The following is a 27252-nucleotide window of genomic DNA, read 5'->3' on the forward strand; positions in this document are numbered from 1 at the left end:
AACTCAAGTTTTCCAAAATACTTTCACAGAGCTATGGACTAGTCACTTAATTCCTACCAATATTATTTAAAGTATTATTAAATATGTGATTAGTGAACACAAGAAAAGGGAGTAGTGATAACCAAGTATCAGCAGAGATTCATCAACAACAGATTATACAAAACCAACATCATTTCTTTTGTTGACATATTTAATAGATCAAGAAGCTGTATATTTTAGTCTTGGAATCAGTAATACAGAGATTGAAAAGCCAAATTTAATATGGTATTAACTATAGAGTAGTGAACGAGTCATTTAAGTTTTCCACATCATTAGTCATCTCTACATCTAAATTATAAGAAATTTATTGATCATTTTTGAACTGCCAATTTCTTACACTGATTAAATTATATGTGAACACCAGGAAGAGGAAAAAAGACTAAAATAAAAAAAATAAAAAGCAAAACAAAACAAAAGAATCACAGATTTCCAGATCAGGGGAATTATATGGCTTACTTAGAGTTCAACAACTGATAAGATCTCTTATGTATTTTTAGGGAGAATATAGAGTAATGTGACCCAGAAGGAAGGTCTTTAAAAATCCAGAGGAGTATGTATTTCTTTTAGATAATTATAAGGAACCACTGGAGCATTAGATAAGAAGGTATAATGAACAGAACTATGATCTGGGAATGCCACTTGATGAGGGATGCATTCAAGACTTAAGAGAAATATGAGACAGAAAGTAAAATGAGAATTTTTTCTAATAGAGATGAAGGTTAACTGAACTAGGTTAGTTTTGGTGTGGGTGGAGAAAAGATATTTGTGAGTGCTTTTGGAGGATATAATAGGATATTAATGGGGGGAAATGACTGGTTTTTGAAACTTGGTGCCTGGAAAGATGATAGTTCCAGCACCAAAATATTTTCCAAAATTCACAGCAGCAATGGAGGCATCTAGGTGGAGCAGCAGATAGAGCCCCGGCCCTGGAGTCAGGAGTACCTGAGTTCAAATCAGACCTCAGACACCTAATAATTACCTAGCTGTGTGGCCTTGGGCAAGCCACTTACCCCATTACCTTGCAAAAAAAAGCATAAAAATTTTAAGCACCAAAATCTAGTTTATTAGTTTGCTGACTGTGTTATAGTTGCAGCTCTACTGTTTCATTCTCTATTGTGGGTATTTATTAACTAAATCAGATTCTAACATAACTTCCCTCAGTTAGTCAGTAAGTACATCTATTAAGAAGTCACTGAAGAGAGAACTGGGAGAATATCAATTTGGGAGAATACAAATAGTTCTATAATCAGGCAACACTCTTACCCCATGAATAACTGCCAGGGATTGTCAGGTATATGGAGAGAGAGTCAAATGTATTTTGGGAAAGAATGTGAAAGGCTTTGGGGGGAAAATTATTTTTGTTTTTGTTTGTTGGGTTTTTTGTAAGGCAATGGAGTTAAGTGGCTTGCCCAAGGTCACACCAGCTAGGCAATTATTAAGTGTCTGAGGTCAAATTTGAACTCAGGTCCCCCTGACTTCACTGAGTTAGGGAGAGTGAGGAGTCAATGATATCTCTGAGGTTTTGACTTGAGAGAGTGCAACAATGACAGTACCTTAGACATAGGTGGGGTTTGGTAGAGGTATACAGAGTTGACCAGAGTAGTTATTTGGGAGGAAAAACATAAAAAGTTCAACTTGAGAAATTGAGTTCAATGTGCCTATGGGATATCTATTGGAAATGTCCAGGAGGTATTCAGTAGTGTAAAACAAGATCTTAGCAGAAAAATACTCTATAGATTTGATTATTATCTCCATGGAGATAACTGATCCCACAAAAGTTGTTGAAATCACTAAGAAAACTGTGGAGAGAAGAGCAGACATGCTAGAACAAAATTAGAGGTACAGTTAGGCCTACTGATATACATGATGATCAAGCAAAGGGTACTGAAGCATGGTCAGATATGTAGAAGGAGAAGAAAGACAGAAAAGTCATAAAAACTTAGAAGGGCAGGAATTTCCAGGTCAAAAGGGTGATCAACTATGTCATAATACTGCTGAGAAGTCAAGAAAGATTCTTGTCCTTCTAATTCAATTCTAATTGAGAAGAGCTATTACAATAGTCAGGGGTCTAAGTAGTTCAGTGGATAGTGAGCTAGTCAGGAAGATCCCTCTTGCCGAGTTCAAATCTGGCTTCAGACACTTCCTAGCTATATGAATCTGGGCAAGTCACTTAACCCTGCTTGCCTCAGTTCCTCATCTGCAAAATGACGTTGAGAAGGAAATGGCAAACCACACTAGTTAGTATATTTGCCAAGGATCTCCCCCTGCCAAGATGGCCTACTCTACCAGATCTAAAACTATATACTGTAAAGCAGCATGCATCAAAATGGCATGTTTGCAAATATAGTAATTGATCAGTGGATTAGGATAGTTTCAAAAGAAAAAAGTAGTAAATGACTACAGTAATCTACTGTTTGTCAAACCCCAAAACATCCGTTTCTGGGATAAGAAATTACTCTTTGATAAAAATTGTTGGAAAACTGGAAAATAGTATGGTAAACATTAGGCACAGACTCACATCTCACTCCCTGTACCAAAATAAGGTCAAAATAGGTACAGGATTTAGAGAAAATAGGCTAAATTATTAGGCCAAGAAATACTCATCTATCGTATCTATGGAAAGGGGACAAATTTCTGACCAAACAAGAAATAGAGTACATTATAAAGTGCAAAATGAATCATTTTGATGATATTATACTAAAAAGCTTAAAATCAATGCTGCCAAAATTAGAAGGAAAGCAGAAAGGTAGGAAACAATCTTCTTAACTAGTTCTGATAAAGGTCTCATTTCTAAATATATAGAGAACTGCATCAAATTTATAAGGCTGCAAATCATTTCCAATTGATTAATGGTTAAAGGATATGAATAGCCTTTTCAAATGAAGAAATTAAAGGTATATATATTCATATAAAAATGATCCAAATCATTACTGATTAGAGAAATGCAAAAAATGAAAGCAAGTATGAGTTATCACCTCACACATATCAGATTGGCTAAGATTTCAAAAAAGGGAAGATAATACTGGAGAGGCTGTGGGAGGATTAGGATATTAATGCATTGTTGGTAGAGCTGTGAATGGATCCATCCTTTCTGGAGAACAATATGGAACTATGCCCCCAAAATAATAAAGCTGTTCATACTTTGGACCCAGCAATTCCAATTCTAGGTCTATATCCAGAAGAAATCATAAAAAATGGGAAAGTTCCTACATATTTCAAAATATTTATAGCAGCTCTTTTCTGTAGTGGCAAAGAATTGGAAATTGAGGAGATGCCCATCAATTGAAGAATGGCACATGAATATTATGTAATAATATTGTTCTATAAGACACCATAAATAGTTGGACTCTAGAGAATCATGGAGTGAATTATATGATCTTTTGCTGAGAAAAGGGAGAAGAAAAGAGAACAAAGTACACATTTGACAACAACATTGTGAGATGATCAACCCTGACGGTTGCTGCTCTCAGTAGTTCAGAGAGCTAGGAAAACTCTATTGGAATAGCTATGGACAATGCTATCATCCAGAGGAAGAAAAACAAAACAAAACAAGACAAAAAATTCCTTCATATTCTGATGAACACTCTTCATTTTTATTTAGTATTTTTTTTGCAAGGCAAATGGGGTTATGTGGCTTGCCCAAGGCCACACAGCTAGGTAATTATTAAGTGTCTGAGGCCAAATTTGAACTCAGGGACTCCTGACTCCAAGGCCAGTGCTCTATCCACTGTGCCACCTAGCTGCCCCCTAACATTCTTCATTTTTTTAAAAAAAATTCTCTTATGTATTTATTTCTCTTAATCCTAATTTCTCATATTGAAAATGACTAATCTCTATACAAATTTAACACAAATATGTATGTACAATATTAACCTGATTGAGGGGAGGGGGGGGGAGGGAGGGGGGAAGGAAATTTTGTAACTTAAAAATACACATAAGCATATAGATGATCAAACACCTTCATAACGTGTATTTGGAAAAATAAAATATCAATAAAAAAGAACCCTCCTATGAAAAAAGGGGTCATTAAGTTAGACAGACTGAAAAACAGCACATATATATATATATATATATATATATATATATATATGTGTGTGTGTGTGTATGTATTTGTATATTCATATAATAGTTATACTTATATATTTTTATAATGTTTTGGAAACCTTAAAACATTATTCAAATATATCTATTATTGTTTGTTCAAGTGAATATGATCTGTATGCCATTGATATTTTTGGATAGAAAACATAATGGTATAGAATTTTTACTTCAACTTTGTATGAATTTTAAAATTTATTGAGAAAATTTAAAATGCTAGGATTTATTAGCTTTTATTAAAAAAAAACAAACTCAAGGATAAGCCTTAGAGACCTTATTCTAGGAATGAAGAAAAAGTTTCTCTTTCCTTCTCCCCTTTCTATCTTTCTTTCTCTTTTACTTTATTAACTCTTTCAATTTTTTTGGATTTTTTTTTTAGTTTTTGCAAGGCAATGGGGTTAAGTGGTTTCTCCAAGGTCACACAGCTAGGTAATTTTTAAGTGTCTGAGGTCGAATTTGAACTCAGGTACTCCTGACTCCAGGGCCAGTGCCCTATCCACTGTGCCACCTAGCAGTCCCTCAGGTTTTTTTTTGTTTGTTTGTTTTGTTTTCCCATACAGAACCCACACAGTTTCAATTTTATTCAGACCAAAGTAAAAAGACTTTTGACTATACTAGTTAAAACAGCCATAGGATTAGACTCTGGACTCAAAAAACACTACACATGCAATGGGAACGATCGATATCCTGCTAATACAACAGATTTGCTGCTGCATTTGTATAATATTAACAATTATAAACAGAGCAGTGCAACTAGTTATTTGGAACGATCCTTACAGTGTTACTGTGTCAACAGGTACAAAACTTCATTTTTCCTCACACCATTGATTCTCTTTGTGTACCTGGACTTCTTCCTCTTCAGCAAAGTCATTCTTGATATTGAATGTTTTGCGAATATCTTCTGGAGTTTTTCCCTTGATCATATTTGCAACAGTCTTGCATATGACATCAAGCAAACCTTTAATGTGTAAGTAGTTTGCAGCCAGAATAAGTTCAAAAAGGGTTGCTTGGTCAACTTTCAGGAATTCTTGGTCCCAAACAGGAATATCATATTCTCTTTGTTCTCATCATCCTCAGGAAGAGGAGGATTATCCTTGTGATGGGTGTACCACTGAATTACCTTTTTTTAAATATTGCTGCATTAACATTTGGTAGAGGAACTGGATCATCATGCACTTCATCATCCATTCCCAGAGCTTCCAACATGGTCTTGATAGTTACAAACTGTTTTGCCATTTCAGTATCAACTTCAAATATCTCTCCATCAGAGCTCTGCAACTTAATTGAAGGCATGGTTTTGGATCCCTGGGGATCCAGTGGGCAAGCTGGCAGAGCTGAAAAGGCTGGGTGGGCTAAGTGGCAGGCAATGAAGGCAGAAAGGGCGGAGGCAGCACAGAGCAGCCAGACCACTACCTCAGGTTTTTAATATAACAATTAACACACAGAAAAATCACTTTGCTGAAAGTTGTTTGGAGGAACCATTTAGTCTATCCTTTTGACTACTATGCTCAGATTATATTATATCTGAATAATCAACCAATTAGCAAAAACCAACTGAAAACAACCAATAAAAAACAATTGTACTTCCATAATGAATAATATTTTCAGGGGAAAATAATCTGAGTTTTACTGTATTCTTCAGAATTCTCAGATAATCACAAGGGGTATTGTGATTCATGAAGTTAAGATAATCTGTTAACATAGATTCTTTGCTCTTCTTTCGCCTAAAGCTAACTTCTGTTAGCTTCAGAGAGAAACTGGTCAGCAAGAGAGGAAAGAAAAATGGGTGTAAGCTTAGGAAATATTTCTTTTCCCACTCCATATTAATTTAAATAGCCCTACTTTCAAAAATAATGTTTCTTAAATATTCTTTTAGTTGAATTGCAAAATTGTCTTATAGATAATAATCAAAAAAGATTATTATATGTAAGTGAATTAAAAAAATCATGGTATATTTTTGAATCCCCACCTAGCTTGGTACTGATATAGTATTTTTTTCAAAATTAGTGATTCTTTTCTCCTGAAACATATTTTTGTGTCTATTTTCTAAATTATAGATTCTTCTTCTTTTTTTCCCTTTCCTATGATTCTGAAAAATTAATGAGTCTTTGCAATCATTTTGATATAAGAGTATCACAGAAAGTCATTGAAGTAAGCTCAGGGTGCTCCCTTACCCTGGTCTCACAAATTTTGGAAACTAAAGAGAAAGTTACAGCAAAATAAATGTTTACTCACCAATTTAGATTCTCCTTCTTATGAAAAGTATTGTATTTCCAGATAGGTCTAAATATATAGCATATGATAAAAAAAAGTTAAGTTCCCTAAGTTAAAATGACATAATTGTCTGATGACTTAAAACCAAAGGGATAGTCTTCCAAAATACAAATGCAGTTGTCAGAATAAATTAATAAATGTGAACTAAATAGATCATAATTCTTAATGTGATTGACATAGCATTATTATGATCAGAGATAATTTAAATTTTGCTTTTAGTACCACAATTATCAAGAAATGAAGGTAGTTTCAATGTGTCTTCAATTTGCAATGTCTTAGGGCCAAAGTACAGCATCATTAATACTATTAATAAATATTTTAAGTAGTGATAATACACCAAAATATGAGAAAAGTTCATTGAATTTATTGAAATGATGGCATAAACCAAAGGTACTATATTTATTTTGTTTTGTTTTGTTTTGTTTTTAGATAAGTGTAGACCTTATCTTATTTCTTAGATCTTCCTGTAAACCAACTCTAGGAAAAAACAAAACAAAACAAAACAAAACAAACAAAAAACCCAGCTTAATCCCAATTCAGCCCTCACATCTCAGATTATTCATGTACCTGAACCATTGGATGATGTTTTAAAATTTTCTTATTTTTCTATGAAAATGTTTAAGGTTTAAAATACTTTCACATTTGTTTCCAAAAACAAAAAAAGGTGGGAAAAAAGAACATTTTTGTTTAGAAATGTGAAATGTTAACATGGAATAAGATTTTGTGAAATCTATACACCAGTCATATTCTTTTGGACATAGACATACATTCATGGTTAAGAAAGCCCCTCCTACCTGTGCGCAGGAATCTTGCGGTTGCCCACAATCAGGATCACATCACAGAGCTGTTGCTGCTTCAAGTAGCTTTCCATCTTCCGGAAGGTTTGTTCAGCATGGTGAACCGCCTGATAGAATTCCTCAGAACTACTGGAGTCCATATCACTTTGGGATGTCAGAGAATGACTGGTTGCAGTCAGTCTGTGAATTGAAAATATAAAGCAGTGTTGACCAAGCCACCAATTTTTCAGTCCTAATCACCAATTTCTCTAAGCTGATAGAAGAAATTAATGCATCTTTTTCTTCTTTCATCACAGCTAATACAAAACAGAAATATCTTTTTTCCCTCCTCTAGAATTCAAAGAATTAACTTGACTAAACAATAAAGGGGCAGTAAAAGATCTGTTTTTCTTGGTTGATAGAAATAACACATTTTTGTATTGGTTCTACTTACCTATAGGGAAATACTATGTATTAAACTTGAAAGAACCAATAAGCAATTAGCATGCTTATCTTAAAGTTAATTGCTAATGTTAGTCCCATGTGTTATTGGGAACAGTTAATTTCAATATACTTCTCATAATTGTTCTAAGAGATACTAATTTTCATTGGCTATTGTACAAATTTTAGCTTTACAAAAGTAGGAACTTTTAACTCTTAGAAAAACAGGGGTTTTTATCTTTTTTTACATTTACCAATTAAATTTAGTGATTTAGTGACACTAGTCTCTTATTTTTAACACAAATTCTTCAGAAATCTTAGAATTGAGTTTCTCTCTTGACTTTTAGCTCAATATATTTGTGAGGGTAGATAGGAAATAGGGGGATAAGAAATCTTTAGTAAAGGGAAATAGCAACTTAAAAAATGGATAAAAACAGGAACCAAGGGGACAATACACACTAATATGGCTTTTCATTGGAGAGTAATTTGCGCATTCTTGGAAGGGCTAATTTAATTAAATCATATAAACCTCTCCTTAAATTCTTAATGCTGCAAATACTTCCAAGTAAAATTTATCCATCCTAACTTAACTCATCCAAACTCTAACTTGAAAGAGAAAATTTCAAAATACTAGCCACAAATGGCATTAATATCCTATCATTTACTTCATATCTTCATATTCAGATATCATATACCCAAGGTTATATATCTCAAACTGTTTATCACATAGCAATGATGCTACATTATTCAGCCTCCAAGGTCTATACTTTCAGTATAGGAATTGCTCTGATATTTCCAGTACCATCCAGGAGAAATCAAATCAGAATTGAAATAGCCTTAAAAAAATCTCCAGGTGCAGATTGGGAAGATTGGGACATTGATGTACTGTTGGTAGAGTTGTGAACTAATCCTACCATTCTGGATAGTAATATGGAACTATTCTCAAAGAGAAATAAAACTGATCATACCCTTTGACCCAGGAATACCAATATTAGGTCTATATCCAAAAGAAATGATTAAAAAATGGGAAAAGTCACATAGCTTCAAAAATATTTAAAGTAGCTCTCTTTGTAGTGGTAAAGAATTGGAAATTGAGGGGATGCCCATCAAGTGGGGAATGACTGAACAAGTTATGGTATATGAATATTACAGAATACTATTGTTCTATAAGAATGCATGAGTGGTTGAACTCTAGAGAAACATGGAAATAATAAAATGAATTGATGCTGAGTGAAAGGAGTAGAACCAAGAGAGCATTGTACACTTTTACCACAACACTGTGAGTTCATCAACTATAATGAATGCAGCAACTCTCAACAGTTCAGAGATCTAGAATAACTCCAAGAGACTAATAATGGACAATGCTATCCATATACAAAGGGGGACACACCCACACACACAACACAGAATAACTTTTTAAAAACTTCTTGTATGTTCCATGATTTTCTTTCTTTTCCTTAAATCATAATTACTCAAACACAAAATGACTATCACATAAAAATATTAAAAACAAATGTACAACTTTAACCAGACTGTTTATCACTGAGGGGGTTGGGAAGGTCTAGTGGAAAAAAGATGTGTATTTATAAATATGCAAGTGGTTAAATGATGAAACACTTACATAGCATGTAATTGGACAAATAAAATATCTATTAAAATAACAGACACACAAAGTCACTTGTCACCAAGGATCAATTCTATTCACAGTCTAAATTTCAATTAAATGAACATACAACCATGACATGGTTTTAGAATCTATACTCAGTCACAGGTTACTGATCAATTTTGTGAGGTGAGGGAGGAAATAAGAGATTTAGATGCCTATTTTAATATAGGTCTTCTGAAGTTATTGACAATTCTGAGATTTTATGATTGTGATTGATGCATAAATGTTATTCCTCAACAGACATAAAACTCAGTAGGTAGTGCAAATAATAACCTCATTGAAAGATGAGGCTCAGATAAGTTATAAGATTAACTCATGTTACACAAGCAGTGTATCAGTCAATAAACATTTATTAAGCATCTATTATATATCAGAAACTCTGGTAAGCTCTGGGGATATGAAGGAAGTAAAAAAAAAAGTTTCTGCCCTCAAGGAATTTACAGGCTACAGGGGCAAACAAGTATGCACACAATATAATATATATATATATATATATATATATATATATATATATATATATATATATATACAGGAAAAGCTAAAACTTTTGAATTAACATTTACTCATTTGATATCAAAAATATTTTTCCATTTCAATATATAGCCTCTTCAAACTAATTTGGCTGTTCATTGTAGATTTTTGGCAATGACATTAAAGTAAATTGTGAAAACTTGAAAAAAAGTTCTTTATTCAAATTATCTTTGAAAATTAAAGTATATCAATTATACAGAATGTGATAATGTTTACTTTATTTTTATTTTAAATATATTTTACTTTATTTTTCCTCAGTTATATGCAAAAGCAAGTTTAACAATAATCTTTTAATGCTTCAAATTCTCTCCTCTCTTCACAGCCCACTCCCTTCATTGAAAAAAAGAAAATTGTTTGATATAGTTTAAAAATGTGTAGTCATGCATAATACTAATGTGAAAATTAGCATTGACTCCCCTTCCCAAAAAATGATACCTCAAGAAAAATAGTTAATAAAAGGATACTTCATTGTATTTAGACACCATCAACTTTGGCTTTGGGGATGGATAGTATTCTTTAATTATAAGTACATCAGAGTTATTGGGTTACAACATTGCTGAGAAAAGTAGCCCTTTACAGCTGATCATTCTACAACATTGCTGTTAGCATATATATATATATATATATATATATATATATATTATATATAATATATATTATATATAATATATATATTTCCCATTGCATCTGAACATGTAAGTTTTTCCAGGTTTTATTGAGAGCATTCTGTTTTTTGTGGTATAATATAGTATTTGTAACATAATATAGCATTCCATCACAATCCATTCCCGAGCTACTCCCCAACTGATGGATATCCCCTCAATTTCCAATTTTTGGCACCAGAAAATAGTTGCTAAATATATCCTTAGACACATAGGTCCTTTTCCTTCCCATTTTTCATCTCTTCTGGAAAACAGACCTAGGAATGTCATTCCTAGGCATGATTCTTTGGGTAAAGTTCCAAATTTCTCTAAAGAATGATTGAATCCCTTCACAATTCTTCCAGCAGTGCATTAATGTCTCATTTTCCCTTTATCCCCACTATTTGTCATTTCCCCTTTACATACTATTAAACAATCCAATAAGTTTAAGGTAGTATCTCAGAATTGTTCTAATTTGCATTTTGCCAATCAATAGTGAGTTACATTTTCTAATATAGCTACAAATAGCATAGATAAATTCATCCAAAAATTGATCATATTTTAACCATTTATCATTTAGGGAATGGCTCTTATATTTTATAAACTTATTTTTTATGAATTTGACTCAGTTCTCTATGTTTGAGAAATGAGGTCTTAATTAGAAAAACGTGTTTCTATATTTTTTCCTTGTTACTATTAACTGAATTTCTTTCAACCTATTTCCTCCATAATCATTTATTCATACTACTTTCTTTCTCCTTTCACCCTGTCCCTCATCAAAAGCCTTTTGCTTCTGACTAACGCCTTCGACAATCTTCCCTCTCTTCTATCATCCTTTCCACCTACCATTCTCCTTTCCCCTTCCTCTCCTACTTTCCTCCAAGGTAAAATGGATTTCTGTATCCAATTGAGTGTATATGTTATTTCCTCTATGAGCCAATTTCAATGAGAGAAAGGCATACTTATTTCTCCCTCAATTCTCCCCATTTCCACTCCTCTGCAAAAGCATTTCTTGCCTCTTTCATGTAAAATAACTTAACCCATTCTACCTTTTCCTTTCTCTTAGTCCATTCCTCTCTCATCCCTTAATTCCATTTTAACATATTATCTCTTCATATTCAACTATCATCTTAGCCCTGTCTATATTGGCCCCTTCCAACTTCCACAATAAATGAGAAAATTAATATGTATTATTAGTATTAACTTTCCATACAGGAAATCAGTTCAGCATCATTCAGTCCCTTATTATTTGCCTTTCCTGTATAGAATTTTATCTTGCACTTGAGTCTCCTATTTGAAAATCAAATGTTTTGTTTAGCTCTGATCTTTTCATCAGTAAAGTTTAAATATTCCTTATTTCATTGAATATCCATCTGTTCCCTTGAAAGACTATGCTCAGTTTTGTTGGGAAGTTGATTCCTGGTTCTTATTCAAACACTTTTCCTTGCAGAATAGCATATTCCAAGCCTTAAGATTCCTTAATGTCAAAGCTGCTAAATCTTCTGTTATCCATCAATGATAAATAAATTGTATATTCAAAATATTTCTTAAGCACCTGCTATATATAGAATTTAAGTGCTTGAGAGGATTATGAAGTATAAATAAGGCAAATAAAATTAGCTCACATAACTTTATTCCAATAGATGGATAAAGGGATTGAAATCAAGAACAGCCTCATTCCCACCAGTATATTAACAACTTGTCAGTTGCTTATCAAGCAGGCTACCAAATGAGTATAAAATAAAAAGTTTTAAAGTTCCCTAAAAGGTTGGCAAAAATGTTCCAGAATAATAATTATATATATATATATATGTATGTATGTATGTATGCATATATATATATATTTATAGATAGATAGATATATTTGACCAAAATGAAACAATTTTCCCACTATAATTCTATTGTAATGTCCAGAAAACAAAGATGTTACTTACAAAAATGAAATTTTCTCTTCAAATTCACTAAAATTTGATATCTTTCTCTTCCAAAAAATCAAATGAAACAAAGGCAGTTCCCATAAGAATACTCAAGGTTATCCTCATTTAAATATCATTAAGGGCAAGAAAGACAGCAAGCAAGGACAACAGAGGTTTTATTGATAGGTAAGAACAAAATGAGAAAAATAAAATTTTCAAAATAAATTTTCTGAGTTGAAAATAAAAGGAAGCACTGTTATCATAAATAAAAATGTAGGTTATTCCCTGAAATAGTTAATACTGTAAAAATTGATTTAATCTAGTTTGTAGCATTTTATTGATAGCCATAAATTTATGCAAATTAGACAGGCTTTCAAAAGATTCTTAATGCTGCTACTAAAATCAACTAATTAAGATTAGCTGTATAAAATTCAATGTAAATTATGCTAAATAAAAATAAAATTATATTCTAGGTATCTAAATAATGCTTATAATTTATAATCTATGACAAATCTTACAAAAAGTATTTGTAATCACCTAATTTTTACTTCACATAAACAAAAGATAATTGTTCTTAAACCTTGGTTGTTTAGGGAGGACAAAAAATAATCAATTGTGATTTTTATTGTGATTTTATTTTAAATGAGTACAGAAGTTGTTACAGTCATGGAACAAGGCTTAAAGAGCCTAACCATGAAAAAAATGTAAGAACAAGGAAAATATTCTTAGATAGATCTAACAAATTGGGAGTGTGAATGTTTGTATCTGTGTATGTGGGGGATGGGTTGGATATTATAGATAAGTAATGTTGAAGGAGAAATAGTAATTAAGAAATTAAATCATGTTTTAGGACATATTTTGGTTCTCATGAGAATAGGATATTAGAAATAGCAACAAGTAGCTGCAATCTTAAGGTTTGTAAGGATGTACATCTAATGATATTTAAAATTATATGATCCATTTCACAAACTTTAAACTTCAAGCATTTGTGATTACATCATTTTGTTTTTTTCCTTTCTTCTTAAAATTAATTAATTCATTTATTTTTTCATCTGTATGCACATGCATTTCAATTTTCAAAATTTCCTTTCACCTTCCATTTCCACCCCCCTCCCCTCAGCAGTGAACATTCGGGTTAGCATTGTACATACATAGCTTTGATAAACATGTTAATAAATTATTCATTTTTTTGATATGAGGAATGACGATTAAGGGAAAGAGATATATAATAGATGATATCATCATTTTGAATCTACCTTCTATTTGAAAATCTGAAATACAACTAGGAATTTGAAGCACTAGGGGTCAATGTAGAGTTAGATTTTGGAGGGCAAGGCTAGACATGAAACAAATGACAGTCACTTCTCTCTCTCTCTCTCTCTCCTTCCAAAAGCTCCCTTTAGAGAGCACAAGGAATGTCAGGCTCATTAATCTTAAAGAGTGAAAGGTCACAAATTCTCTTTCAAGTTTCTGTTTTTGGGAATTTATCTAAAAGGAAAAGGAAATCCTGGGAAGAAAATTACTCAAAATATTTCACTAATTTGATAGAAATCTTCTAAAAATAATACCAGAAAGAAATGTCCCATTCAATATTCATTTGTCTGGCAAAACTACTACAGTAATCTTACTTAGTCCATGAGCAAAAGGACACAAGAAAAATCAGTTTTTTGAGGGGGGTTAACAAGGCAATGGGGTTAAATGACTTGCCCAAGGTCACAAAGCTAGGTAATTAAGTGACTGAGTCCAGATTTGAACTCAGGTCCTCCTAACTCCAGGGCCAGTGCTCTAGTCACTGCTCCACCTAGCTGTCCCAAAAATCATTTTTTTTAGGTTTTTGCAAGGCAAATGGGGTTAAGTGGCTTGCCCAAGGCCACACAGCTAGGCAATTATTAAATGTCTGAGACCAGATTTGAACCCAGCTACTCCTGACTCCAAGGCCTGTGCTTTATCCACTACACCACCTAGCCGCCCCTCCCAAAATCATTTTTGAAGAGAGAGAAAAACCAAAATCCTATAACAAGGAAACAGCTTCCTCATAACACAAAAACTTATTGAAATCCAGTGCTTATTATTAAACAAGCAAATGGAGATGAGAGAACAATTGAATAGAGAAAGTTTGGTTCAATGTCATTACATTCCCCATAAGGCATATGCCCTGACTACAACTTCTTACCCACCTTGTCCAACTGCAACAACAAAGCACAATTTTCCCATAGCCTAGGCATATTAAGTAAACTATTTCTCTGCTGCTGTCCTTGGTACTGCCAATGATAAAAGTGTTCCAACTTGTTTGCAGATACTTGTGACCACTGGGGCAAGATGAATGAGTACTTCTCTACTTTACATTTCTTTTTTATCATGGTCTTTGCCAAGCTCCATTTCACATGTTTATCTGGAGAGGAAATTATTGGCAAGAAGATGAACTTCTCCCTAACTATTAGCCCCAGGATGCCTGGTGAAGGTTTAAACTACTGTCCTAAGCACAAAACCACCCTAGGATATGTCCAAACAACTATTACACTTGCTAAGGATAATAAATTCAGAATTGTGTGCCCAACCCTCTGATGATGAATTGGGCTAATGCATTTGAAAATGATCAGGGCCAGGATACTCAACCTTATCCCTTTTGTACTAACCTCATATATTTTTTTCTTGAGTACTTAGCATCATCTCCAAGTGTCAGAATATGAATTTAGTAGAGGATGTCTAAATAAAATTGGAAAAAAATGACAATGTACTTCTTGGTCATGATCTACTTTTATTTGATTATAAACTTTCCAAAGTTGGGGACTGTGTCTTAAATATTTTTATGGCCTCTAAAGAAATTTGCATGGAGTTATGTCCAATATATTTATGGCAGATAACATAATGATAAGGGAGAAGTCAAAGATCTTCAATAGATAGTACCAGGAAGTAGTATGGCAGATGCTACTAATGCATGGAATTTTAGCCTGATAACCAAAAATGTGGTGTTAATAATATAGAATTATAGAGACACACCCACACACAGACACACAGATGGAGATAGATGATAGACAGATAGATAGATAGATAGATGATGATAGAGAGAGAACTATTATTTCAATGTAACTGTTTTCCTTTGTAATTTTATACATTTCATTTTATGACTTTAAAAACATCATTCTAAGATAGGGTACAGAGGCATTATCAGATGACTTCCCAAAGAGATCTAAAGCACAATAATTTAAGGATGCTGGGGTATATTGTAAAGATCCAGTCATCTCTGAGGTCCCTTATAATTCTAAAATTCTGACATTCTGAAATAATGTATAGTTTGAAGGTAAAAGGAATGATCCATTTTTCTTCTCTTCCTACTTCTAACTTTTCTTGTTTTTTTTTAGATTTTATTTATATTTGAATTTTATATTTTCCCCCCAATCTCACTTCCCTCCACCCTCACAGAAGGCAGTCTATTAGTCTTTACATTGTTTCCATGCTATACATTGATCTGAGTTGAATGTGTTGAGAGAGAAATCATATCCTTAAGCAAAAAATAAAATATGAAATAACAAAATTACAGAATAAGATAACAGTTTGTGTTTTTAAATTAAAGGTCTTTGGTCTTTGTTCAAACTCCACAATTCTTTCTCTGGATATAGATGGCATTCTCCAAATTCTCCAAATTGCAGATACCCCAAAATTGTCCCTGATTGTTGCACTGATGGAATGAACAAGTTAATTAAAATTGATCTTCAACCCCATGTTGCTGTTATGGTGTTCATCTTGCTCAGCATCAGTTCTTTCAAATCCTTCCAGACTTCTATGAATTCCCATCCCTCCTGGTTTCTAATAGAACAATAGTTTTCCATAATGTACTTATATCACAGTTTGTTCAGTCATTCCCCAATTGATGGACATTCATTCAGTTTCCAATTCTTTGCCACCACAAACAGAGCTGTTTGAATATTTTTTGTACAAATGATGTTTTTACCTTTTTTCATGACCCTGGATGAAAGAATAAGCACATTTTATTGCCCTTTAGGCGCAATTCCAAATTGCTCTTCAGAAAGGTTGGATGAGTTCACAGTTCAGTCAACCATGTATTAGTGTCTGTTCCAACATTGATTATTGTCCTTTCTGGTCATATTGGCCAGTGTGAAGTGGTACATCAGAGATGTTTTCATTTGCATTTCTCTAATAAGTTATGTTTTACAGAAATTTTTCATATTATTATGTATGGATCGCTTTGATTTTCCCATATATAAATTTCCTCTGCATATCCTTTGACCATTTACCAATTGGTGAATGGCTTGTTTTTTAATAAATTTGATGCAGTGCTCTATATATATTTTAGAAATGAGTCTTTTGTTAGAAAAAGTAGTTGTAAAAATTGTTTCCCGATTTACTACATTTCTGATCTTGGGTACGGTGGTTTTGTCTGTGCAAGAACTTTTTAATTTAACATAATCAAAATTATCTGGTTTGTTTGTAATGATGTTGTCCATCTCTTCCTTGAACATAAACTGCTTCCCTTTCCATACATCTGATAGGTAAACTATTCCTTAATCGGCTAGTTTGCCTATTATATTGTCGTTTATGTCTAAAACCTGTATCCATTTTGATCTTATCTTGGTATAGGATGTGAGGTATTGATCTAATCCAAGTTTCTGCCATACTAACTTCCATTTTTTCCAACACTTATTATGGAAGAGAGAGTTTTTATCCCAAAAGCTGAACTCTTAAGTAGCAGATTACTATAATCATTCCCTGCTATCTCTTTTGCATCTAGTCTATTTCTCTGATTCACCACTCTATTTCTTAGCCATTGCCAAACAGTTTTGATGACAGATGCTTTATAATATAATTTTAGATCTGATAGGGCTAAGCCACTTTCTTTTGCACTGTCTTTCATGAATCCCTGGAAATTGACTTTTTATTTCTCTATATGAAAATACATTTTTTTCTAACTCATTAAAGTATTTTTTAAGAAATTTTATTGGTAGGGTACTATATAGTTTAATTTAGGCAGATTTTTTTATATTTTTTATTTTTATTTTATTATATTATATTTTCATTTATTTATTTATGTATTTGCTTATTTATTTATTTATTTATTATATTAACTCAGATTATCCATAAGCAGTTAATATTTGCCCAGTTATTTAAATTTGATTTTGCTTGTGTGAGCAGTTTTTTGTAATTGTTGAGTCTGCCTTGTCAGGTAGGTTCCCAATATTTTATATAGTTTGAAGCTATTTTGAATGGAATTTCTCTTATCTTGCTAGTCATATATAGAAATGCTGAGGATTTATGAGGGTTTATTTTATATCCTGCAAATTTGCTAAAGTTGCTAATTGTTTCTAGTAATTTTTTAGATGATTTTTTGGGATTCTCTAGGTATACCATCATGTCATCTGCAAAGAGTGAGAGTTTTGTTTCTTCATTCCCAATTCTAATTCATTCAATTTCTTTTTCTTCTCTTATTCCTGAAGCTAACATCTCTGTTTTGTTTTTTTTATATATTTTTCAAGGCAATGGAGTTAAGTGGCTTGCCCAAGGCCACACGGTTAGGTAATTATTAAGTGTCTGAGACTGGATTTGAACCCAGATGGTACTCCTGACTCCAAGGCCAGTGCTCTATCCACTGCACCACCCAGCCAACCCCTGAAGCTAACATTTCTAATACAATATTTAATAGTAGTGGTGATAATGGGCATCCTTGCTTCACCCTGATCATTTTGGTAATGCCTCTAGCTTATTCCCATTGCATATAATGCTTTCAAATAGATAATGCTTATCATTCAAAGGAACAGTCCATTTATTCCTTTGCTCTGTAGTGTTTTTAGTAGGAATGGGTTCTGTATTTTGTCAAAGGCTTTTTCAGCATCTACTGATATAATCATATTATTTCTGATAGGTTTTTATTGATAAAATTATACTAACAGTCTCTAATTATTCTTCTTAATGAGACTTAAGGGGTGGTTATCCTGAATTTGTCTAGTTTTTTAAAAAAAATATTTAAGGCGATGGACTTAAGAGGGACTTGTCTAAGGTCACACAGCTAGCTAATATTAATTGTTTGAGCTAGGATTTGAACTCAGGTCCTCCTGACTCCAGGGCCAGTGATCTATCCACTGTGCCACCTAGCTGACCCTGAAGTTGTCCACTCTTAATCATGGTCCTCTAAACATAAAGGAAATAAAAAACTACATACAGAGGTGGGAAAGCCTAGGTTTATCCTCTACCTCTGACATTTTTTACGTGGGTGATCACAGACAAGTTTTTTCCAACAGTAAAAAGATACCTCATAAGGTTGTTGTCAGGCTGGCATGAGTCAATGGAAAAAATATCTTTGCAAATTTAAATCTATAAGTGATAGATGTTAATGTTTTTCTTATAAAATTTGGAAGAAAAACATGATGAGTCATAATGGGTTGAAAAGAATGTTCCAAAATCAAGGTCATTTTACAAAATCTTAGACTGTACTTGTAATTTTTTCACATTTACAAGGTTGTAGCCTTTGAGCCTTGCCATATTACAGATTGAAAAAGCTGTCAGTTTTCTTGAAGGTCAGTCTCTCTGACACAGAGTGAAATTAGATTAGCTTGACTTGATTTGCTCTCTACAAGGAGGTTTTTTTAACCCATCTCCTGTTATTTCCTAAGTGTTTGCAGTCTTCTTAACAAAACCTCACAATATCTTTAATATAAGCTATCATTAAGAAGGCTCTTCATTTTTAAAAGAGGAGGAAGCAAGGACCCAAAGAAATTAAATCATCATCAGAGACATTTATTACTTGCTTACTTCTATGATACACTTAAAAAATAAGTTACATAAGAGAGTATAAAACCTTTCTTTCATTTTAAAGGTCAATGCTTGCTAAAACAAAGCACAGCTTAGGTTTCTGAACTCACATTTTTAAAAATCTCAGTTTATAACATTGCCATACATAAACATATAGACAAGCAAAATGTAAAAAAGCAATCAAAAACATATTTTTGTTATATATTTAGGTGGATATGAGAGAATATAAAAGAAATGAAAAAGATCTTGAAAGTGATACTTATGGAGTCTTTTTAAAATTTTTAATTTTATGTAATGCATTTCTATAAAGAGATTATACATGCTTACAAAAGACAATGACAATGCAAAAAAAATCACTTTAAAACAAAACAATACAAAACCCTGAAGAAATTAATTGATAATAGAATAGAATTACTGAAAAAAATATTTTTGTGCTTGCACAATTACATAATGGCAGGAAAATTTTTAAAGGACAATAGAGATATGCTTGATGATCTAATAATGATTTACTTCTCTTAAATCATAGCTGTATTCCCCCTCCCCCTTCCAAATTTCAGCCTTCTTCTACTTACTCTTTTTTCAATGACTATATTAATTATTAAAAATAAGTCTCCCCTTCCTTTCATCTAGAGTCAAACATGTATAGAAAATTCATTTTTACAAAAAAGAAGTAAAACAATTCTATATGGATGGAAGAGACTCAAGAGGAAAGTAAATTTTTCATTGAATAAGTAACTAAAACCCAATTTGGATATATTGACATTTAATTTTAGGAGGGCAGAATAAACAACTATCTCTGCTATCTTTTTGGCTTTTCTGCTTATTATTTCCTTCCTGCTTGTTGAAAAGCAAATTGTCTCTAAGGGTGTATTTAACCTACAATAACCTAAGCCTTGGGGAATGGTTAAAGAATAAAGAGAAACCAATGAAATAATATCAAAATATTGGTCTCTCCTTAAATCAAATTAAGGATGATGAAGAGGCCATTATTCTTCCCTCTATAAAGTAGCATTTGTCTATCCATATATCTATATATCTATATCTATATATGAAATAATAAGCCTTACCACTGAAATTAATAGTAAATTATATGCATTTTATTATTCAATAAAAATATATCTTTTTCCTAGAATGAACAGCATATTACTAAATTGCAATAATAAAAAAGTAAAATTTTGTGGATCAATATATGTCCAAGTATTACATGCTTTAACCCAATTCTTCAAAAATCTATAGTGTCAATTAACACTTTGGTCTAGATTTTGTGGAGCACAGATATCATATATCATGATATAGTCATTGAAAACAACAATTTTAAAACATATATTTTGCTGCTGCACATACATCTCCTAATGTTAATTCCAAGTTTAATTAGAGCTTTCTGTTTTGATAGAAATTATTTCTACATGAAAACATATGATAAGCCTTTCTTTATGGTATGAATAAAAGAAAATTAAAAGCTCTCTACCTTGGAAATAAATATTATTTTTCTTTTAAAATGTGCCAGGAACATATAACATCTAAGTACAAATTCCTATGTATACAAAAAACTAATACTGTTAATAGAAACAAATGAGAACAGAATTAATTGACATTCTGATTATTTTATCCTGCTATAAAAAACTAATCTTTCAAAGGGGTAAATGTCTAAAGCAGGCATATTTCATCTTAATCAAAATTTATTCAAACAGAATCTGAATGTCCAAAACTGTTCAAATTTGGCACTAGTGATTTTGAGATCTTGATGCCACAAACTTAAGGAATTTTCAGGTCGAAGTGCTTGATCAATGAGATGAGACACATGCTAACAAAATGTGATGCTTTAATTTAGCTTATTTTTTAAAAGCTCCCATATAATCAGACCACTAAAGTCATTTTCTGCAGCCTCATTGTGGTATGTAGATGACCTGAGTACTTGTAAGCTTTGACCATAAGAACACAAGCACTGGCAGATTCTAGCAAGGATAAAACACTGTTTTACAACCTTATGAAGGACTGCTATATCTGTTATCCAAAGACTAGCTTAGAGTGAGCTTCTTGAAATGGAAAGATGGCAAAGGTGAGAGTAAAAAAACTGAATTCACACCTTAACTCTGCACTTTTTGTGTGACTTGGCAGGTCAATACTGAAGTCTCTTCTAGCTCCAAGGGCAGGTATGTCCCAGTTCTTCTGTTCTTTTTAATTTATACTATCAGATTTTGTGATTGTAATACGTCATAGCTCCCAAGACTTCAGTTATTGTCTCTATGTAGTATGTTCTTATATATATACGTATATATGTGTGTATATACATATATAAGTATATGTATACATATGTATATCTCTGTCTCTCTAATTACCTTTCTTTCTATCCATCCATCCATCTAGCCCTAATCTCTTTCCTGAACTACTGTCCCATATTTCCAAATGACTCTTGGCTATCTTGAACTGGATATCTTATAGTTACTCTATCTGGTACACAAAAAGCTCTTATTAATTGCTCATTAACTGCATTTCAGATTCAACATGTCTAAGACAGAACTCATTACTCCCCCACTCCAAACCCTCCTAAATTTACTTTTACTGTCAATAGCAACACCATCATCTCAGTTAACTCAATCTTCCTTTGACTGCTCACCACTTTTATCACACATTTCAATTTGTCAATTTGTCAAATCTTTTTTGTTTCTACTTTCACTACATGTCTCATGTTTGTCCCTATCTCTTTATTCATAAAGTCACAATCCTAATTCAAGTCCTCATCACATCTTGCCTGGACTACTGCAAAAGCCTTCTAACTGATCTCCTTATCTGATGTTTCTCCTCATTCTTCATCGTATCAAGATAATTTATTAAATTGGTCTGAGCATGCCCTCTCCCTCTTTATTGATCTCCAGGGGGTTCTTATTATCTTTACAGTTGCATATATAAACACTTATAGTTTATATATTTAAATATAAATTCTAATATATCTTAGTGATATATTTTCATATATTAGTTTGACATTTAAATCTTTTTTTTACTGGACCATTTCCTATCATCTTATAATTTACTTCCCTACATTTACACATGACTCCTAATACTTTACTTGCAGCTAAGCTAATTTATTTAGTTTCTCAAAAATGATACTTCATCTCCCATTTCAGTGTCTTTGCATCGATTGCCATTTATATCTAGATTACATTGCCCCATCTCCTCCACCTTTCAGTTTCTCTAACTTTCTTCAAGAGTCATGTCAAGTTACCTCATCTCCAAGAGACCTTACCCTATTCCAACTACTACTAGTGTATTATACTCTCAAATTAGCTCCTATCTATGTATTTATCAATCTATCTTATTTATGTATGTGTTTTTATATACTTCTCATAGGGATTGTTTCATTTATTGTAATGTGATCACCAGCATCAATTTTAGTGTCTGTCCCATTGTAGGTACTTAAATGCTTACTTGTTGATTAAATTTATTGGAGGAGCCACAATGCATCTATATATATATATATAATCTTATGCCCTTCTTTTCCAAAAAGTTTTCAAAGGAAGATCTCTGATTTTAGAATGACATTCAAGAAGAAAATATGATTTCCCTTAGAGTCAACTTTACCTGTGCATCTGTGTGTTATAAAGTGAAACCTAAAGACCATAATTAGATCCTGATATATATTCTTTTATTTTCTAGCTTATAAGTCTTATCATGGGATAGAGAAAATCTTTGATATTTGACTTCAAAATGGAGGGGAGATCAAATGTTTGGGAAAGAATCAAAGATGATCTATATTACATTTTGTTTTACTTGTACTTAGTTTGATTGAACAGGTCGCATTATTCACTGTGCTAAGACTTCGATTAAACAGTCCAATACTCTTAAATCAAAGAATGCAACAGACTCTGTGTTACAGCAATAAACAATCTACCCACTTGTATATACCTTCCCCCTCCCCACTTTATTAATGGTCAGTCATCCAGAAATTCAATTATCTGACACCAGTTCCTTTGGTGTGAAATACACTTTGCTTTTTTTCTTTACCTTTGTACTAAATAATGTTTGTAATGGCAAATAATATACCAATGCATACTTAAATAGATCTGTGATCCTTTTATCTATCTAAGTCCTCCACTGATATAGTTCTGAAACCATCCATGTCCTTTCATTCAGTGTGATCCTCATTCATGTCTTATTATACACCCTCCATAAAAGATCAGATATTTTGGAGGACTTTTATGTAGTTTCATTCCAGGTTATCCATAAGCTATTTCTCATTGTTACTGCATGACTGGCACATTTCCTAGTCAAGTTTTATGCACTTTGATGATTATATTCATGCCTTGGGTTTCTCAGGTCAAAACTTTTATGGATATCTATTTTATGTAGCATGTGGGAACCATTGCATATAAAGCCTCTAAAAATGCTGCATCAGTTTTATGGTGCTTTGTGGGTCTGCACCCACTTAAAATTAGTCCAGGAACCCTAATTATACATTTATGTTTTTACTTGTTATCTAAACTACATAGTCCAACAAAACAAAATATTTAATCATAGGATGCTGAACTAAAATGTACATATTAGAAATGAATTTACTATTAGCAAGGTCTTCTTAAAGGATATCAAGGAAATAACAAAGTTCCGAATGCACTAGGATCAATTCTTTGTGTAAACATCTAACATAGGAAGGAAGACTATGACATTTACTCTTAATAGTGTCTTTTTTTTACTTAGTCCAATACTTCTTTGCAAGTAAGATTTATTTGTTTTGTTCTTTTGAAATAATCCCCTTTTCAAATGCAAGTACTTTAATAAAGTGATTGCTGAAAGGACTGTTGTTATTTGTTCTTTGTTCTAGAAAAGGACCAATGACTTCATCAGCTTCACTCCTTCCAAGTCATCAGAGTCTAGTGGCCACATATAATTTAAATGGACTGTCCATGGTTCAGGTTGCAGTGGGAGATATTGACCTTTTTTAATGATGCTATAGCTTGCCACTGAAGCTATATATAAAAAGGACTTAAAAGACTCCATCAAAGAATAGGAGCCAATAGAAATATCAGAGACTAGTAACAATTTTATGTTGCTGTCATGGAATCAAGGAAGAGATTGTGATAAATTACAAGTATATATGTGCTGTTATCATTGGCATCTACTCAATTCATTTACTGTCTCAAAGACTGTAACATTTGAAAGGTATTTCAAAGTGTGTGAATGCTATGAATTGAATTTTTGTCAACATAAATATGGATGATTCCTCTCTTTTTGTTACCTTCTCTAATTGTAACATCTTTAATCTCTTTACTCTAGTCAAAGTCCATCTGTTTGAGGGTCAAATATTTTGGAAAACTGGAAACACCATGCTCTGAGAGTTGATAGAAGAGGTTGCAACTAGACTCATAGCCACACTCTGGGAAAGTCTAGTTTGTAAATATACTATAGTACTAAATACTAAAGACCCATTCATTTGTGGAGATTGTTGTACTGCTTGAGGAACCCGAAAACCAGTACCTTCTATACATCTGTTCATTAGCTAGAGACAATCAGTCATGTTCAAGTTCCAATTGATAGGTTAATTTTTTTTACTAAAAGAATGGAGATATCCACTTACAAAATACAAAATAATGTTTGTTGAATTATTTTTTGAGATGAGTGTCTTGTCTATTCTTTATAGTTAAAGATAAATTATTTTAATTATTTTAAGATGTGCAACATTATTATGATATAATATTTTTATATAAATAGCATTGCTTATTCTTTGTTTAAATAAATAAGTTAGAAATCTATATAGTAAAAACATATCAAAGTTTTAATCACCATATGAAAATATAACAGTGAGAACAGCACATTGCTTCTCAAGTAATATCATTTTCATATAGGCGTGCATCCTGTTTTTATGACCAAATTAATTTGTGAATCACCTTACTTATTAATAATTATTAATTAGGATATTTTCAAAACAAGAAAGGTATTGAAAGTCTGGAGTTTAAGGATAATGTAACATATCTAAATATTAAATGTCTTTAAAACATAAACACAATTTTTTTTTTTTTGCAAGGCAAATGGGGTTAAATGGCTTGCCCAAAGCCACACAGCTAGGTAATTATTAAGTGTCTGAGGCTGGATTTGAACTAAGGTACTCCTGACTCCAGGGCTGGTGCTCTATTCACTGCACCACCTAGCCGCCCCAACAAAATATTTTTAAAAGATAAATTTTAACTGTAAAGGCAATAATAATTTTCATTTTTTATTTACTACAAAAAGCTGATCAAGAATATTTCAGCATTATTTCAATAGTCTATGAAAAAAAGTATTTTTAAAATTTAGCTAGATTTTATATGTATTCCTTGTATTCTATACAGTGCAAAATCAGTTGATCTCTTTTAGGCTCTGTTCTCTCATTTGTAAAATAGAAATAATAGCATCTATTTCATAAGAAGTCATCTAGGTGGTACAATTGATAGGATGCCAGGCTTCAGGTCAGAAGGATCTGAGTCCAAATTCAGTCTTAGACTCTTTCTAGCTGACCCTGATTGAGTCATTTAAATGCTATTTTCCTCAGTTTCCTCATCTATAAAAGAGTTGGAAATGACTTAAATGAGTGAACATGAACAAACAGAAATCTTATAGGAAATTCATAAGAATTAAGTAAAATTGTGCATAAATATTTCTTTATCCTCTCAATCCCTCTTAGTATTTTTACACATTAGCCACTCTAATGTCCAGTCTATCTGTTTTTGGTATAGGACATTCCATCTCCATCTACAAGCCTCTGTACTCAATATCCTGCATGCCTGTGAGACCCTTGCCTCCCTCTCTCCTCCTCTTAGTCTCTATAGCTTTCTTTGAAAATCAGCTCAAATTCTACCTACTGTAGTAGAACTTTTCTAAATCTCCTTCACTACTAATGTCTTCCCCTCTAAGTTTACTTCATATCTATTCTGAGTATATCTTGTACATATCTAATTATTTTCATACTTGTTCCCCATTGAAATATAAACTTTACCGTATTTGGGCTCTGGTGCTCCTGGCTCCAGGGCTGGTGCTCCGTCCACTGTGCCACCTGGCCATACCAACAATTATTGTTTTTTTAATTTTAATTTTTTTTCTCTCCTCTTTATCACTTATACAGGTCTATATTTTTTTGGGGGAGGGGGTATTATGTTTACTTTTAAGATTATTTTAGTAATGCATAAAATATTATTTGTACAAAATAAGAATAAATAAATAAATGGGAAAAATTTTTTAAAAACTTAAAAAAAGAAATATAAACTTTGTAGTGATAAGGACTGCTTTTTCTTTCTTTGTACTTTTAGGGATTAGTATACACTCTGACTTAGAGAAGACACTTAATAAATGCTCCTTAAAAACTCAAATGATACCACCAGCACCACCAACCTTTATTATAACCACCTCTACTACTACTAGTACTACTACTACTACTACTACTACTACTACTACTACTACTACTACTACTACTACTACTATTACTATTACACTAGTACTACTATTTCTGTTACTACTACTACTTCTACTACTAACACCAAAAAAAGAATGTTGTAGAATTAAACTTCAAACAAATTCTATTTTCCAAAAAAACCAAATCTTCCTTTATATCACTGTCAAAAATGACTAAAAAAGCCAAGATTGTGATTTAATAAAATTTTCAATATTCAATTGTAGATCAGGCTTGAAGTTGGATCCTTTTTTTGTTCTCCATGTTTCTATTAAAGAGGTTTCATTTGATTTACATTTTCTCTTTCCTTTTGGTATTACCCTTTAAGGAAGTTTACTGTTTCAAAAAGAGTTAATGTAGTGAAAACCTTTTAGTTCCTTGTGATTTAGTTACCAATTACAGCTCTCTAGTGTTAAATGTTAACTGTTAAATATACCAAATAGTTCAGGATTGAGTTTAATTAAAAGAAGAAAAAATGTTATCCTGGACACATGAGTTGCTTTAAATGTTTTTTTTTCCCTGTTAAATTACAAAAGAAATTTTCATGTGACTTCACAATATTATCATCTGGCTAATACTGCTCAGATATATCAAAAGAGACAATGCATGTTTAATAATAGTGGTTCTGAAAGGGCAAATGATTCTTAGTGTCTTATAAAAAAAGGGAGTACATATTGCCAAATAACATTTT

The 27252-nt window shown here is 32.3% G+C and overlaps 1 protein-coding gene and 1 pseudogene across 1 annotated transcript in view; both read right to left on the reverse strand.

Annotated features, from left to right (window-relative positions):
* KLHL1 (kelch like family member 1) overlaps positions 1-27252 on the reverse strand; it is a 529576-nt gene that overhangs the window by 412741 nt on the left and 89583 nt on the right. The window contains exon 2 of the mRNA XM_074192758.1: positions 7206-7388. Coding sequence (XP_074048859.1) covers positions 7206-7388 — 183 coding nt within the window. The remainder of the gene's footprint in view (positions 1-7205; positions 7389-27252) is intronic.
* On the reverse strand, positions 4944-5430 carry LOC141491809 (S-phase kinase-associated protein 1 pseudogene; annotated as a pseudogene).

This window comes from Macrotis lagotis, chromosome 6 (assembly GCF_037893015.1).
Source record: "Macrotis lagotis isolate mMagLag1 chromosome 6, bilby.v1.9.chrom.fasta, whole genome shotgun sequence".
Classification (NCBI taxonomy): domain Eukaryota; kingdom Metazoa; phylum Chordata; class Mammalia; order Peramelemorphia; family Peramelidae; genus Macrotis; species Macrotis lagotis.